This window comes from Vulpes vulpes, chromosome 5 (assembly GCF_048418805.1).
Source record: "Vulpes vulpes isolate BD-2025 chromosome 5, VulVul3, whole genome shotgun sequence".
Lineage (NCBI taxonomy): Eukaryota > Metazoa > Chordata > Mammalia > Carnivora > Canidae > Vulpes > Vulpes vulpes.
The window spans coordinates 123258806-123276471 of NC_132784.1; the positions used below are offsets into that span (position 1 = coordinate 123258806).

The 17666-nt window shown below is 42.6% G+C and overlaps 1 protein-coding gene across 13 annotated transcripts in view; it reads left to right on the plus strand.

The window, feature by feature from the left end:
• Nucleotides 1-17435, plus strand: part of GSAP (gamma-secretase activating protein) — an 85225-nt gene extending 67790 nt beyond the window's left edge. For 4 of the 13 annotated variants that reach the window (XM_072759899.1, XM_072759901.1, XM_072759892.1 and 1 more), the window contains 9 exons: nt 1987-2048; nt 5161-5256; nt 7265-7335; nt 7809-7900; nt 13254-13373; nt 14215-14276; nt 16089-16190; nt 16364-16463; nt 16866-17435. In XM_072759899.1, the coding sequence (XP_072616000.1) occupies nt 1987-2048; nt 5161-5256; nt 7265-7335; nt 7809-7900; nt 13254-13373; nt 14215-14276; nt 16089-16190; nt 16364-16463; nt 16866-16957 (797 nt within the window). In that variant the 3' untranslated portion in view covers nt 16958-17435. Of the gene's footprint in view, nt 1-1986; nt 2049-5160; nt 5257-7264; nt 7336-7808; nt 7901-10239; nt 13374-14214; nt 14277-16088; nt 16191-16363; nt 16464-16865 lie in introns of all 13 variants that reach the window. The other 9 variants (XR_012001837.1, XM_072759894.1, XM_072759897.1 and 6 more) reach the window with 9 other exon arrangements.
• Nucleotides 17436-17666: the final 231 nt, after the last annotated feature.

Below are 17666 nucleotides of genomic sequence, written 5' to 3' on the forward strand. Positions count from 1 at the left end.
GGCACTCACTGGGCTAGATCACAGGAGTACAAAGATAGGAGTCTCTGGATAAGCTTTGTGGTTTTGGGGGAAGAGCATGGGCTTGGAGCCAGACAGAACTTGGCTTCAGTTCCAGTTCTAGCCACATACTGACAGTGTACTCATGGGTGAGCCATGTATTCATTTTGTGCATTATCCTTTTCAGGGCAAGGTGGGGGGTGGTGGAAATGAGAGCAAATGGGGTAATGTTTATAGTGCCTGTTACAGTGTTTGGCACAAGAGATGCCTGAGGTGGCTGCTTTGTCATTAACGTGTAAAGAAATGCAAACGCACCATTTCTAAACCAGGTGACAGGTGTTATAGAACCACAATGGGGGAGGGATTGGGTCAGGAGTGGGGATGGTTGGGGAAGAGAGCAAGGTTAGAAGAGGCTTTCCAGAAGGAGTGACATCCGAGGTAAGTCTTGATAAACACCCTGCCAGGTGCAACTGGGGGAAGAGAATTTTAAGCGTATCTAGATACAGCTTTTTTTGTGGTTTTTGTCACTGGAACTCTTTCATGCCTCATAAAGGTCAGCCTCCACTTAAAAAGCTGTTAGTTTGATATCCCACTTTTGTTTTATAGGCTTGGATGTTTAGGTATATGTTGGGCAATCCTAACGGAAATTATTTTATACAGTGCATTGTGGTGCATCCTGCAGCTGTGCACACAGCTCACGTGAACCCTGACAGTGACCTTGTGATCCAGCCCAGGCCGCCAGAGCCTGTGCTCACTGCACAGCCCAGAGGGAAGCAACCTCTGCCTGTGTTAGCAGACCATCCGTGCCTGAAGCCAGGGGTTCCACCACCGGCAGGAGCAGCAGGCAGGAGTCCTGCCTGGCAGCCAGGGTGTGGATGTGCCTGATTCAGGCTCACCCTTCTTGCTCTGCTAGGAATTTTGCAACATGGGAAATGTTGCTGTTTGTCAAAGCTTTTGTTGTATCCGTCACTCCTGTCCCTGTTGGAGCTCTTGCTCCTGTACTCCCAGCCTGTTTGCATCCTGTGGCCAGTCACTCTCTCTGGGTGTACTTTGGGAACTTGTCCCTTCCTCTCACATGCTTTGCTTGCACTGTGTCCTAGGAAGAACGTCATCATTAACAGAAACAGAACAATCTGTGTGAAATTCAGGGCTGCTGGCATCAAGTTTTGAATTGCTTCATCTTAATCAAGAAGGTTGTTTAGGATCCAGGTTGGATTTATCCTGAGGAGTCGAGAGGCATCTGTGCTGGCCTACCCAGGGTGGTCAGCCTACTGACCAGGGCAGTTCTGCTCTCTTGATGGCTGTGTGCCTCAGGTGCTCCAGGAGAGGAGGAGCAGGGCACGAAGGTGCTGTTAGAGTGAGTGTTAGGGCACATCTGCCAACAAGACTGTGTTTGCCTGCCCCTCCAGTCTGCTGGTGTAGTGCAAATCATCGGATTTCACCTTCCATGTCACTTTTCCTCTTGATCTAGTTACCTTTTTAGTTGAATAACCTGTGTCAATTAATATTATTTGCTACAGTAATTGACAGATCCCCCTCAGTTCAGTGACTCCCAAAGTCATTAAACTATCAGGGGGTCCCAAAGAAGGCAGTCATGTAATCCTTCCACTAAGTCCCTGTCCCTGTGTTTATGGCCCCCGTGGGGTTAAAAGAAGGCCCAAGTGTCTCTGACTCCAGTGAAACAGATTCTTAGACAGTGGTGAGCTTTCATGTTAAAGAGAATTCAAAGCCAGAGCCTGTTGGTGTTGGGAAATGGGTTCCTTGTTTTCTTTCTCTCTTAGTCTGTTAGAGTAGAGCTTTCTGTGTATCATCTGACTGATAAGTTTGGCTTGCAGGAATAGGCCACACATTTAATGAAAAATTTCATCCCATCAGCAAAATGGTCTATTTTCCCAATAACTCAGAGAAGGGAAACCCAGGCTTATTTCTCTTCTTCTAGCCCATTTTCCAAAAATCACTCTGCTTGACTCTTGTTTTGTTTAATTTCAGAGCCAAGATTAACACCCCTCTTCCAGGAGGAAGACTATCACCAGAGGCTGCTTATAGGGCTGGTAAGTGGTCTGTGGGCCACTTGGGTGCTGGGAAACAGGAGGATTCAAGAGAAGGGGAAAGGGCTAGATTGTGCTTCTCACATTGATCTTATTTTTCATTCACTCTTTTAATGCATAGCCGTTACCAGCCACTGTAGGCCCTGTGTGTTCAGTGGTAAGCAACACTGATATGATTTCTGCACATTTACAAGTTATAGTCTGGTGGGAGAGATGTAGATGAATCAGTCACCACCCAGAATATATAATTACAAAACATCATAAGGAAATGCACAGCACTGAGTGTTTAAAACAAGGGAAGACAAGAACAATGTCTCTGTGGCATTTGTGTTTGGGGTTTAAAATACAACAGAATAAAGTATTCTTTCTCAAGAAGTCCTACTACAAGGAATACCAAAGAGAGATAAATCAAAATAAATGAATGGGAGAGCAGAATTGGTAAATAAATCCAAAGTCTATTTTTTAAAACACTGATTCAAGAGACATATGGAAAGTGTAATAAAATATTTTTAATACTGTGCAGGCTTAGGAATGGGATAATCTATTACCTTAAATATAGAAATTTTTTAAATATGTATAAATACATATTCATACATTTGAAAATTCCAGTTAAAGTTTCCTTGATAAATAGAAATACCAAACTTGAGCCAAGAAGAAGTAGAAATCCTTGAAAATACAATAACCATAAAATAATTTAAAAATATATCAAATATTATCTTGAGGGGTACCTGGGTGGCTTAGTTGGTTAAATGTCCAACTCTTGATTTTGGCCCAGGTCATGTTCTCAGGATTCTGAGATTAAGCCCCATCTTGAGCTCTATACTGGGCATGGATGGAGCCTGCTTAAGATTCTCTCCCTTTCCCCCACTCCTGCCCACACACTCTCTCTCTCAAGAAAAGAAGTTAAAGATTCTTGCTATTTTCACTAAAATTTTACATTGTCTGGAAATTCTATACAGTGTGATAAGAAGCAAAAGTAAAATAAGATGCTATGATTGTCCAATGCAATAAACAAAATAATCACCTGGGGAAATGGAAAATATTAAGCAATTAGTAAATAAGCTGCTGATTCTAAATTTATTTTTTATTAGGATTAACTAGTTAGAAAAGTTAATGAAAAACTTTATTCCATTTCCAAATCCTTAGCATCTAGGCTTAATAAAATCACAACCAAAAAGCCAATGAAATTTCTCTGATGGTTGACCAGAGGAGTGGAACTAACATTACCAGATGGCCAAGTGTGTTATTGACCTACAGTAATTGAAACAATATGGTGCTTGTACAAAATACAGAATCAGGAGTCTCTAGTTTAAATTTGAATCTTTAGTGTACGATAAGTTAGGCATTTAAAAAATTACTGGAAAGAAATAATTTTTAATCAATCAATGGCTGGCTATTTGGAAGACAGTTGGAGTCCTCCTATTCCAAATACCACCACCTTATACCACAAACCAACAGAAATACCAGATGGATTAAGGAATCTAATAAAAAATTATATGCGTGTGTGCTTGCATATCAGATTGTCAAAAATTTAAAACTCACGCTAGCAAAGTTCATTGTACAGGGAATTGGGTAGCCCCATGCAATGCAGTTGAAAACTAGTATAACCACAGCAGGAGGCATTTCGGAAGTATCTCTAAAACCTTACATACGTGACCCAACAAGTTCCATTTCTAGGAATTTAGCTTGAGAAAATAATTGGGGATATGGCAAACAAATCATATACAAGAGGGTTTTTTTAGTACTGTTTACAATAGTATAAAGTATTCCATATGAGAATAAGAATATCCAATTCAATTTTAGTACTTTCATAAAATCTGAATACTGTGTAGCCCTTACAACCAGTGTGGTAAAGAAATTTAATGACATAAACTATGTCATTTTTTAAATGAAAAACAAATTAGAAAACATTGAAATAAGTGTGCACACTGGGAAAAAAGGGAAATAAAAATTCCAAAATGTTACCACAGATGATAGGATTATGAGTGATTTAAAATTTAATCTTTATGGTTGTTACAGAAAAATTGAAAAGCATGACAAAGCATGCAATAATCTTTAAAAATTTTTAAAGTTTTATACCTAACTAACACATGGCCCAGAATGCCATGGGCTAAGTTTTGCTCCGGGTGTCATATGTGTAAATCTGCCAAAATAGAAGATATGTGCACACATGAGGTCAGTTGTATAATTTCCATGGAGTTTATTGGTGCAAAGATCGCTCCACCCAGGAGAGCCTCCAGCTGAGGAGGGCATTTAGGCAAAAGGGAGGAGGAAAAAAGGAGACAAAACAGCAAAAGGTGAGGAGGGCTGGGATGCTACACTGATGGGTGAGCTCCAAGAAAGATCAGAACAGAGTAGGTAGGGTAGCCCCGGTGGCGCAGCAGTTTAGCGCCGCCTGCAGCCCAGGGCATGATCCTGGAGACCCTGGATGGAGTCCCACATCAGGCTCTCTGCATGGAGCCTGCTTCTCCCTCTGCCTGTGTCTCTGCCTCTCTCTCTCTCTGTCTCTATGAGTAAATAAATAAAATCTTTAAAAAAAAAAACCAGAGTAGGTATACAAGCCTGTTTAGAGGTGATGGAATCAATAATTTCATTACTTTTGCATGTCGGGGGGCTATGCCGAATGCCTAGAGCCCCTACACAGAGGGAGGTACCTGATGCATTTTATTTTTACTCCTGCCTCTATCTTTCCAATGCCTCAAAGCATGCCTCTCCCCACTACACCTGCATCAACATAGTTCATCATTCAGGTTGTTCCTGTTAGTGCTCCAGGGCTGGGAGCAGTAGACTTCAACCCTTTGGTAGATCCCAAAGCCCTTGACTTCTAAGTTAGTGGCTTCCCTTGGCTTCTTTGGAGAATCCTCATCAGGGCTGGGAATCTGCCTCTCGGCTGCTCACTGGGCTCTGGGTATATCAGCGGTTCCTCTTGAGGAATGTTGGTGTCCTTGATGTATGCCCATTAAAGTAAAACTGTGGGTTATACATTTCTGCCAATAGGCTCTTCAGGTCCAGTATTTTTCATATTGGTAAACTGTTAACAAATGGATCTAGTTTAAAACAGTAGCAGGTGTGAGTGGGTAGTTTGTGACGTATCTAATCCGTATCCTGTTTTCAGATGGTGTCTGAGCTAAGAGAGCATCTCCTGAGACACCTACAGGGTATAGAAAAGAAGAAAATTGAACAGATGGTTCTGGACTACATTTCAAAACTGGTTGGTTTTGCTTTTTGTTCTCTGTCCTGCATTGCCCCAGCCCCCCCAGTATGTAGCTCCCAGTTTTTGGCTCAGTATGTTTTTAAGATTAGGTTTTTGCAGATTTTCTGTCTTCAAACCACTGTGTTTGGTGCTATAGATTGAACAAAGGGAAAAAAGAACCAAAAAACAAGGGGGACTTGGTTATGAAAGTGGTTTATTACACTCCCTTCAAATAGTGATTTATATGTTCACGGAAGCATGGAGCTGTGACGAGCTCAGCATGGTTGCCAAATGCTCACGTGCCTCTTGGCAACTTCCAGCTCCTTATTAAACTATCAGTAATGATTTCTATACATGGAGGCTGGTGAAGACATGAGAGAAGTTGAACTGAAATTCTTAATGAGTGCCAACAGCCCAATTAGGCCAGATTCTTGCTTAATTGTGTAAATACTACCACATTAGAGTCTGCTGGTGAGATTGGTAGCTCATCCACCAGGTAGCCACCTGTTGGAATTGTGTGATCCCAATTAATAGCACCAGTCCATGTATAAACAGAAATGCTATGGCTAGACCGATTTTGAGGTGGTCTTGAGTCTCTCAGAAAGCATATGGAGCTGAGGCCTGACCCTACTTAGAAGCTAGAAATAATATGCTAGACAATTTTCTAAAGTATTTAAATTCATAGAAAGAGAAAGAACACTCCATTCCTCCCATTTGGGGTAAGACCAGTATGCAAATGACCAGTGTGTGAACATACATTTTTGCATTAAACTCTGGAAGATTAAATGTATTAGATATGGCCCTGGCTGGATTTCATGTTTAATTTTAAAGTTTTCTGCCTTTATTACAGTCATTAGTGTCTGTTTTTAAACAACATGTTTAGAATTTCACAATTTTTAATACATTAGGAGAGGTTGGTATTCTCACAAATTGATGTTTACAAGCGAGGCATTGAAACTTCCCTAAATAATAATTCTTCTTAGTAGAACCGTACCGAGGAGCTCACCTTATGAATGTGGCTTTTATCTTCTCCATGCTGGTATTAACTTGCTTTCCCTGTCCCTTAATAACATAAGAATTTAACATGTCCACCACCTTTCTTTCTGTTGACTTTAAATTTCACTTTGCAAAGTGTTAAAGATTTTTGTTCAAGCATCATTCTTCCCTATAGCTAAACCCATAAAAGTTTTAACACTAGTCTGTATTAACCACTAGAAGCAATGCGACCAGAAGTGGTAGAGATGTAGCCCCAGAAAACTCAGTACCCTGATTTTCTGACTTAGCAGTGACTGATGGAGGCCAGATCTGCCTGCTCCTGCCCAGCAGCAAACAGCCATGTCCCCTGGTCCTCGCAGGAGAGTGGCCCGACAGGCTTTCTGAAACAAATGCAAGAAGTTGCTGCAGCACGAGACTTCAGCCAAAGAGACACCGAGAATCTGTGTCGTTGAGAACTAATTATTTTTATCTGTGCCTATATGGAGATCCTTTCTGATTTGCCCCCTGGCCTTGGCTACACTTGCAGGCATGGGATCCATGGCTGGTGACAGCCCCAGGGAGACTGCTCTGTTGCTGACAAACTAGTCAAATGCATGACTTGACTTGAAACTGGTCGCACTCCACAGTTGATGCTTGGGACCTCCATTCTGTTCTGTGTCTCCTTTCTCCTCATTGTCAGCTGTGGGCCTGTGTCATGGAACAGTCCAAGAGCAAATCCAGTTGTACTTGGCCTTCACTGCTGGCAGAGGGCCTGTGACCGAGGGCCTGTTGACCAGGCTGGGGAAGCTCAGCTGGGGCACTGCCTGCATAGACAGAAGGGACTCTGTTAGGCTCTGGTGCACATTTTCAGTCTTTCCATTTTGGATTCCACGACCTCTGAATTGGCTGCAGAAAGGCTGGTTCTGTGTCCAGGCGCAAGCTGAATGCCAGCCACCCTGAACATGCCTGTCAGGCCTGTGGGGGGCTCGCTGTAGGGACCCCGGAGGGAGAGGGAACGGGCAAAGGTTAACAGACTGTCTTTATCCTCCAGCTGGATCTCATTTGCCAAATACTAGAAACCAGCTGGAGGACACATCATCTTCACCCCTGGGTTCTCCACTTGTACGCAAGTATTTCTTGCTCTCTTTTATCAGGGTGTAAAAAGGGCTAAAACAACTCGAATTGCTGCCCATTTTGGCAAAGCTTTTTCAGAAGTTAACAACTGAAAACAGTTGTCACCAGCCCTGACACTGTCTTAGTTCTGTACTCATCATTTAAAGGAGTGGCCCAGTTACTTTACCGGTCCTCTTTCCCTGGCATATGGTTGATGGGGAGTAGGGGCACGTGATCTCAGGACTGCCAGGAAGGGGAATTTAGGTTAATACAATTTATCATTTATGCGCCTACTGCCTGGTTAGATTCTAGGCATTAGGCTGATGGTTGCCATCATACTCATGAAGCTTTCAGCAGGGCCTAGCCTTTCATAATTAGCATGAATTCCATCTCTATGTGCTATTCAGAGCCACTGCTTAGACAAACGGAGTTTTAGAGATGAACCCCTTGGCTGATGGCGGCTCTGTTGTTTTACCCGTCAGCAGGCGGGCCAGTGCTGCTGAATTTACAGTCTTTCACATCATGACCAGGATTCTGGAAGCTACCATGAGTTTGTTTTTACCTCTGCCTCCTGGTAAGTCTTGGCTCTTTTGTCCTTTGTTGTAAGAAATGTGTTCTTTCTTCTTCACCATGGTCCCCAGATTTTGGCAACATACTGGATGAGACTTTCTGTGTTTGAGAAATTATGTGTCTGGTGTCAGTGTGAGAGATGGGCCTGACATTGGTCTCTGCAGACCAAATCTCTCCTCATTATTAAATTATACTGTGACTTGTCACTAACTTTAGGGAGCTGAAGCTGGTCTCTATGCAGCTTGCAAGGATATTTTGAACCAGTGGACTGATTTAGGGAGATCTTTCCCTGATGTCTGCAGGCTTAGTTTATCTGATTGAGAAAGTTAACACTCAGGAGGAAGTGGGTCTGGCTGTTAGAAAATAGCTGATTTTTATGTGCTAAGAAGCTAAAAATCGCCCTTAGGATTTTGAAACAGGACCAAGTCAGGCCTCAAAACACCCTTGGCACATGTATGTAGTCATTTATTTAATTGGTCATTTGTTCACTCAATAAACAAACATTAGTTGATTTTTTTTTATTATATTCCATATACTGTGCTAGAAATTAGAGCAGTTACAAAAAGTAACAGAAATCTACTGTAGTAGTAGATTGGTAACATGTATTCATTTTAAGAAACAATAAGCTCCTCTCTGCCTTGTGTTCATTACATATATATGCTTTTTTTTTTAAAGATTTTATTTACAGAGAGAGAGAGAGAGAGAGAGAGAATGCATAAGCAGGTGGAACAGCAGGAAGAGGGAGAGGGAGAAGAAGGCTTCCTGCTGAGCAGAGAGCCCATCACTGGGATCATGACCTGAGCCAAAGGCAGATGCTTAATGGACTGAGCCACCCAGATGCCCCCATTATGTACATATTCTGATGAGTGCTAAACTTTATGATAACTATCACTACATAATGTTTATCAGCCAACTTAATTTAATTTATTCATATACATCTATCCCATCATATATCAGTAATTCATTCCTTTACTCATTTTAAGTCAACATGTAGATGGTGCCCATTTTGTGCCAGTTACTATACTAAGTACTTTACTTAAATGAGCCTATTCCATTTTCATAACAGTCCTAAGCGGTAGGAGCTTAAATTGGACCACATTAAATTGCCAATACCCAACCAGTTTTTGACCAACAAAAAAGGCACTTTCATATACTTCCACTTAATATTATTCCCACTTTATAGAAATTGAGGCATAGGAAGGTTAAGTAACTTGCCTAATAGACACACAGCTATTAAGCAACAGAGCCAGTGTTCAAATCCAGGAAGTCGGGCTCCAGAATCTGTGCTTTTACTACTATTCTGTGCTTGCCTCTTGAATTTTATATTTCATTTGAATTGGTTGATGCTGAAACATTGACAATTTATTGGCCCAGAAATCCCCACAGCATGTTTCAGCCTGTCTGCATTTATGATACATCTGATTCAGTTTGGAATCCTTCATGCTTTCTCTATCCAACATATGCCTTATCTTATAAGATCTGCTGATATTGGAGGTACAAAAAGGGTTTCCTTTGATTTTTTAGGGATCCAAAAGTGACCATTCATGAGAAGAATGGATGACTTTAAATTATCCCAATAGAATAGGAATTTCAAGGGGCCCTCTAGAAAGAGTGAAGGGATTTCATGAAAAACTATGTATGGTTTTCTGGCTTCAACTCTTAATTATTTGTCATTAACACAAAAGAGTTGGTAGGGGCATGGATTCATGCTTTGAGATTTGTTCACCATGGATGTTCAAGCCTCTTTTGTAAATAAATGAAAGTGACTTAGTGGGGACAATATTATATCTGGGAGATCATAAAACTTTACTTTCTATGGAACATCAGGGACATGTAAGGAGAGAAAACATGGAAAAGTGTTATCCATAGTGATTAAGAATTATTGTGAGTAGACTTTATGGTTTGTTTCCATGGGTCAGGTAAGGAAGAGCAATATCTCTCCTTTCCTCTTAAATGTTTGTTTCCTTCATGTGACTTGGAAAGAGAGGTGAAGTGACACTGGATCATATGGGTGTACACGTGTATGTGTAAATACAGGGTGTTTTTTTCATGTACTTGTGTATATAGGCTTGCTCTCCAACCCTGCTGGACTGTTTGAGTTCCAAGGGCTGGAAACTTGTAACCCAGTTGGTTAAGGAATAAAGAGGATGCGGACCATGAAAAAGTCATGGTTTCAAGGTGGAGCATTTGTAGTTTAAATGGGACCTGTGATCCCCCCATGGGCTAGAGGAGGCCAGGAGCCCTGGCGGAGATGAGAACTAGAGTTGGCTGGAAAAGCTCTGTTTTGAAGCTGATGCCTGCTTATGCGTTCTCTCTCTCTCTCTCTCTCTCTCTCTCTCTTAGCCAATTTGCTCTGTTGCTTGGAGCTGACCCAAAGCCAAGAACGGACTGTTGGATGTGGGGCTGTGCCCTAGGGATAAAGGATGAAGGATCATCAGGGATCTTTAGGACATGGACACAGGTCTAGAGAAGGAATTCTGAATCCAAGAAATCTATAGGAACCTAATGAACTTTTCTTCAGAACAGATTTCATAACTTTTTCTAATCTTGGAAAGAATGTCCAAATCCACTTGAAAAATCTCATGTTATTGGTTACTTAGTAAAATCACTTTTTTTTTTTTTTTTAATTCAGGGAGGCCAGAGTGGCGTCATCTTGTTGTCAGCCCCTTAACATCTGCTTGTGGGCAGAGCCTGCACTTTATCTGACCCTTGATGTGGCCAAGGACTTAGGACTTAGGACTCAGTCTCTCACTGCTCATGATTCATGTGTTCAGAGAGAGAGAAAACTCCATGATTGTTCTGAACTCAAATTCAGGCTCTTTGGGCATCATGTCTTTGTCATGTAAGCTCCTAAGATTAGGCTGTGATCCATTGTCATTCCCTATCCACACCCCGTCAGTTTCCACGTCTGGACCCATTGCCACATGCTTCCAATCCCTTTCCTTCTCCTTCACTGTCAATGCCCCCATCACCCCTGGTGCAGGTTCATGCAGTGGCCTGCCAACACCGACAGCTTACACACCTCTTGCAGCAAACTGTTGATACTCCAGTCCATTCTTTGCCTGTTGCCGTTTTAATATTCCAAGAGCAAAACTCAGACCCTTTTTCCATCTTGCTCAAAAGCTTTCAGTGTACCTCCCCAAAGTCTTCTAAATAAGAGATTCCTTTCTGTCATTCAGCATTCAATCCCTGTCATGCACACTCAGAGCACCCTGCACTTTTCTTTTATAGAACTGGTCACTTTTAAAGATTTTATTCATTGTTGGAAGAAAGAAGGGGGAGGGGCAGAGGGAGAGAGAACCTCAAACACACTCCACATTGAGCTTGGAGCCCCATGCGGGGGCTCAGTCTCACAACCCTGAGATCATGACCTGAGCCGAAATCCAGAGTCAGATGCTTAACCAACTGAGCCACCCAGGTGCCCCAAACTGGTCACATTTTTAAGAACGTATATGTTTGTAATTCTTTGATTGTCTTCCCAGCAGCCTGGGAGGTGGATGGGAGCAGCAGTCGTGTCTGTTTTGCTCATTATTGTACACCCAGCTGCTTGTCTGGTGTCTGGAAGGGATTTGTTAAATAAATTAGCCATTCCAACCTACCTCCTACCATCCCTCTTGTATACCTGATTCCAACTCAGCTGGGTCATTTGATACTTTCTGAATATGTCCCATACTTCCTCACCTTTGGGCCTCTTTCCATATTGTCCCATTAACCCAGCTACCAATTCTTGGGGCAGGATAATGTCATAGCTAAGAGCCTAGGCTAAAGTCCCATAGCCTGCATTCAAATGTAGCTCTGCCACTTACTAATTATATGATCCCAGGCCTTTCTTAGTTCCTGTGAATCTTGGTTTCCCCATTTATAAAGTGGGAATCAGGCAGTTCCCACGTCATAGTGTTGTATGAGGATCAGGTTAGCCAGTGCAGAGATTGAAGGCCTTGCTACATGTTTGCTCTTGGTCACCATTGTACTACCCCATTGCTAGACTCTTTTTTTTTTTTTGTGCTAGACTTTTCATAGACCGAGGGCTGGTTCTCCAGGCAGTCCTGTGGAAAAGATACTGGTGGCTCCATTTTAGGGAGGAGGAAATGGAGGCTCACAAAGTTTTAGCTGGTAAGCAACGGCAGGATTCTAGTGCAGATCTGCTCAGGCAAGGTGGCTTTTTCAACTGCCTCCACTTTGTATGTTCTCTGGCCTCATTTCCACCCCCAGGAATTGCATTTACCCTTCAAAGCTCCCCTCATGTGCTGTCTTTTCTGAGAGGGCTTTTCTGATTGTTTCCTGGACCCATATCTTCTCCCATTGATATGGTTTTTATTGTTTATTATTAATAGTGTGCTTAGAACTCTGGATTTCTGAGCGTTTGAATAGCCCTTCCCATAAGACTTAGGTTTGAGGGAGTTGCCTTCCTCTCTTGAATTCCTATAGATTTGCTATCTGACCATATTATTTAGATTTTTCTTGTTTATAATTTAGTTCAAGTAGACCCCAAAAGCCTTTCTTTAGGGCATACCCAGAGATCAAGCATATAGACTGTCCCCGACTGGTTCAAAATTTTTCCACTTCAGCGAAGTGTGGTCCCTGGTAATCAGCCTTTTAGCCTGGGCATATAGAGTTTGAAGGTCTTCTGTTAATTGTTCTCTTTTGCCATCTTACTGTAGAATTGCAAACCTGTTACACTGTACAACTGTTTTTCATCGAGCAGGCCTTGCACTCTTTTTGCCGAAGAAGGGACACAAAGTGAAGGACGTGCCTGCTTGTTGGGAACTTACCATAGACCCAGCACAGTACTTAGTCACGATAACACAAAGAAGGAGACTTGGACCTTGTCTTCAAGAAGCATTTATTAGGGACGCCTGGGTGGCTCAGTGGTTGAGCATCTACCTTTGGCCCAGGTCATGATCCTAGAGACCTGGGATTGAGTCCCACATTAGGCTCCCTGCATGGAGCCTGCTTCTCCCTCTGCCTGTGTCTCTGCTCTCTCTCTCTGTCTCTCATGAATAAATAAATAACATCTTAAAAAAAAAACATTTATTAGTAACACCTGGGTGGCTCAGGGGTTGAGCATCTACCTTTGGCTCAGGGCGTGATCCTGGGGTCCTGGGATCAAGTCCCACATCGGGCTCCCCACAGGGATCCTGCTTCTCCCTCTGCCTATGTCTCTGTCTCTCTCTGTGTCTCTCATGAATAAATAAATAAAATCTTTTAAAAAAATCAAAAGAAGCAGCATTTATTAGATTCTAGGTGTCAAGGCACTGAGTTGAGGGCTTTATTACTATCCTTGAATTCACTCCCTGTAGAAGGCTGGCTGACCATGCATACTACCCCCCCACCCCCACCCCCGGTCTCTCATCTAGGTTTTCATACTCTGCACACGATCCTTGGCGTCCACTGTCTCCCTTTGCATAACCTGCTGCATTACATTGACAGTGGGGTGTTGCTGCTCACCGAAACAGCTGTCATACGGCTCATGAAAGGTAAGAGGCTCTGAGTTTGCCACAGGGCCAGCGCCAGTCTGAGCTCCGTCCAGGCTGGCTTCCCGGGTGTGCACCCCGTGGAGTCACACAGGGCCTTGCTGCCCTCGGGGGTGCCCCACATTCAGCTGCATGCTCGGCATTACATCTTAAAATTTATAATATTGGAACAGGTAGGGGGGTGTCCTCATTTGTCTTCTGCAATGGACCCCCAAAATTATGCAGCCTGTCCTGCTGAGTACAGTTCATTTCCGGTAACCAGCCTTCGGCTAATTTAAAGTAGACTTTCAAGAGGCCCCAACGGGCTCCTTGATCCACACACAGCTATTGCATTCCTTTTCTGTACATGAGGGCACTTGAGGATAGGAGCCTCCAAAGGCTTGTTGCTCCAGAAAATGTCATGGAATGGCTTACTTTCAGCTGATTAACTCTGTCATCTCAGACTGGAAATGCAAGAAAATTTGAGAGAGGCAGCACTCATGTGAGTTTGGACTCGAAGGTCTCGAGTCTAATCACTTGCTGAAATTACTCATTGGGTAGCTTACAGATGTGTTGGGGTAACATACTTTAAAGTATTTGCTGTTGCCCAAGGTGCCTTCTGTTTCAGTACAATTGTTTTGTGACCGGCAGCCTCAGAACCCTGTCCCACATACAGAAGCACGTCAGTAAACGAAAGCCCTTTAATTCAGAGACACAAACTAAAAATTTCAAGCTATTGTTAGACTTAGCCTGAGAATTCAGGGTGGGGAACGTGTGTTATCAGAATGAACCATCGAAGTATTATTCGCTTGCTCAGATATCAAAATGGAGATTTGTTCTTTTTGCCAATCTAACTTTTTTGTAGATCTGGACAACTCCGAGAACAATGAAAAACTAAAATTCAGCATCATTGTGCGGCTTCCCCCGGTAATCCTGACTTTTCTCTTATTCTCTCCATAAGCCTTGGTGTAAAGCTCCTTAGTTTCTTCTTGCAAAGGGAGCATTTACTTGTTTTGGGCTAAAGTCAATTGAATTGTTTCACTTTTCGGTCCTTTCCAAGAAATCCCATGCATCTCCGCCCCGCCGGCCGTTCCCTGCTGCGCCCAGAAAGTGCTTGTACTGCCCCTGGCCTGGAGTGCCTGGCACGGCCTGCCTAGAACATTTAGCCAGTTTTTCCCTCTTAGGAAACCACACTAATATTTACATCTGTGAGCCTGAGGGAGGGAGAGGGGAAACATGTGCTTCGGACATTTAAACTGATAAATTTAAATTTAAATACAGGTGAGGTCAGAAGGTTCTGGAACTGCATTTCCCCCCCACTGCCATTTCTACCACAGCAGGAAAACATTCCCAGGTTGAAGGAAGAATGAGAAACATGAGAGAAAGGCTTGTCCAGACACTCCTTGTTTTTATGGGGGATGTTAGCTCTCCAAGTCAGAACTACTGTGAAAATACGGAATTCCACAGCAAGGTCCTAGAGCCCCGGACTTCGTGGACTTGCTGACCCGAGAGCTCAGCCGGCCCTGCTGTTGACATACCTGGAGCGCCTGTACCTCCGGCTCGGTCCTCCCACGCAGGGATGTCCTTCTGGGCCTCCTTGGTTTCCTTTGTAACACCCCCTCCTCCTCGCAGCTCACTGAAGCCCAGGCAAGGGCAGAAAACAAGGCATATTTTCCATGGCTAGATCTCTCTGGGGAAAGTCTCTGAACATTTAGTTTGGTCTCTAAATTTGATTTTTTTTTTTTTTTTTTTTTTTTGCCTCAATCTCGTAGAGAGTTACATTTTTCTGGGCAAGACGTTGGCGAGAAAAAAAAAAAAAAGACATTGGCGAGAACATGCCTACAACCTTTTGTTTCCCAGAAAGATACCACTTAGAGTTGCAGGTACCCAGTTTTGAAGAATAGCAGATGAACTCCATTTCAGAAAAAGAAATTTGGCAAGATCAGTGTATGAACTACTTTCCTTGGGGTTGAATTGGAGTATTTATTCAAAATTCAGAAGCACACCTCCTAGGAAATGGCCTTTCTTCAAAGGTCATTAACCATGAAGGGCCTCTCTTTTATTTTTTTAGTTTTTTTTTTTAAGATTTTATTCGTTTATTTGACAGAATGAGAGAGCATGTGTGAGCCAACACAAGCAGGAGGAGAGGCAGACAGGAGAGGAAGAAGCAGGCTCCCTGCTGAGCAGGGACGGGGTCCATCCCAGGACCCCAGAATCATGACCTGAGCCCAAGGCAGATGCTTAACCCACTGAGCCACCCAGGCACCCCAAGGGCCTCTCTTTAGACTAACTAGCTACTTTGGAATAATCCTTTTAAAATTATAAGTAGATAAAGGTACACGTACTTGATGCCAGTATAAGCTACATTCTCCTCTATATTTTTTCCATTCTTTTATTGTTATTCTTGACTCAGTTTTTTTAGTTTTAGATACACAGGAAAATTGAGTGCAAGGTCCAGAGATTCCCAGTACACCCTCTGCCCCTCCACATGCATAGCCTCCCCCGTTACCAACATCCCCCACCAGAGCGGTCCATTTGTTACAACTGATAAACCTGTGCTGACACATCACAATCACCCAAAGTCCGCAGTTAACATTAGGGTTCACTCCCGGTGGTGTTCATTCTATGGATTTGGACAAACGTATAATGCAGTGAGTGGGTCCATCATTATATTATCACACAGAGTATTTTCACTGCCCTAAAAATCCCCCTCTACGTATTTTTCAATTTGCTTAACAGCATATTGGTCAGAAGATCTGTCGACTTTGGGATCATCCTATGAGTTCTAACATCATTTCGCGGAACCATGTGAAGCAACTGCTGCTGAACTATAAGAAACAGGTGAGTCTGTGGGCAAGCACAGCCCACCAGATGTTGTATGGATCCTATTTGGCCATTTCAACATAGCCACAGAGTCAGCAATTGTAGTGCTTACAACCACCACCACCACCCCCTTTTTAAGTTTGTGCTTGTTTTGGAGAGTCCGCTAATACCAGAAGTGGTTTCCCTTTTAGCCTCAGAGTTCTATGATTGACAAGTCGCCAGGCAGTGTGGAGTTTCTGCCTCTGAACTACTTCATTGAAATACTGACAGATATAGAATCTTCCAATCAAGGTAATTGCACTCATCTGTCCTCAGGGCTCTCCTGCTTTTCTCTTGACACGTCAGTCCCGATTCGCTTCTGCGTACCCCTTTCTTTCCAGAATACACCTTACTCATAAGTAGCCCTTACTCCAGCGGGTTTTAATCAGTAACATACAGTTTAGTTCCTGGAGTAAATTACCAAAGGAATAATCACCCGTGAGGGGTGATTGGGGTTGAAGGGTTGAAGAGGCTCAAAAGCCATTTGGTTGATGTGAATGACCTTTCTTGGGGCTTACGTATAATAAATTTTAACAACACATTTTCAGAATCATGTGTTTTACTCAAATATAAAATAATTACGATTTCAATGAGCTGTAGGCCCAATGTTTTACTATGGCTACATAGTAACTCTTTTCTCTTTATTTCTTCCAGCTCTGTATGCTTTTGAAGGACATGACAACGTGGATGCAAAATTTGTGGAGGAAGCAGCTCTGAAACACACCACAATGCTTTTAGGCTTATAAAAGAGAAAATGCAATTATATCAGCTTCCAGTATTTTAATCTTGCTCATCATCTTGACTTCTGTTGAGACTCCTTTACCAATATTTAAAATTGGTAACCAAAATCAGAATACATTGTTGAACCATCTGAATTTCAGTTTGGTGCTTGTTCAGAGAGAACTAAACTGCTGTACCTCATCTCAGTTTTGAAGAGCAGACAAGCAGTCAAGTGTAGAGGAGTGACAAAACAGTCTAGGAAGCATGGACTGTCTCAGTGAGGACCCAGTGGCTTATCTTCCTAATGATTTCATAGGCCAACAGCTAGTTTGTATTGCACTCTGAAATAAAATGTGCTTTAAAAAACGCAGGGAACAGTGCTTAGAAAAACAAAAACGAGATGTGTTGCAGAAGATAACACATGACAAGTAGAAAAATGAGATGTTACATAAGAATTGTATTTGGAAAGAGGATGCTTTCTAAAGAACTGAATTTGGACCAGGTCAACTCTGCTATTTCCAGTGTGGAATGCTTTGTAACATACAGCAGCGTGTACATACAGTTCTGAGAGTGGGCTTTGTCTTTGTGATGGTTCAGATGGAACTTTATTTAATATGTTAAAGTTTTTTGTATTTATAAAAGTTTGATTTAGTAATATCTTGTCATTAAAAAAAAAAAAAAAAGAACACTGAAGGTTCTAGCCTGACTCTTGGTTTATGAACCTAGCCTTTTTAT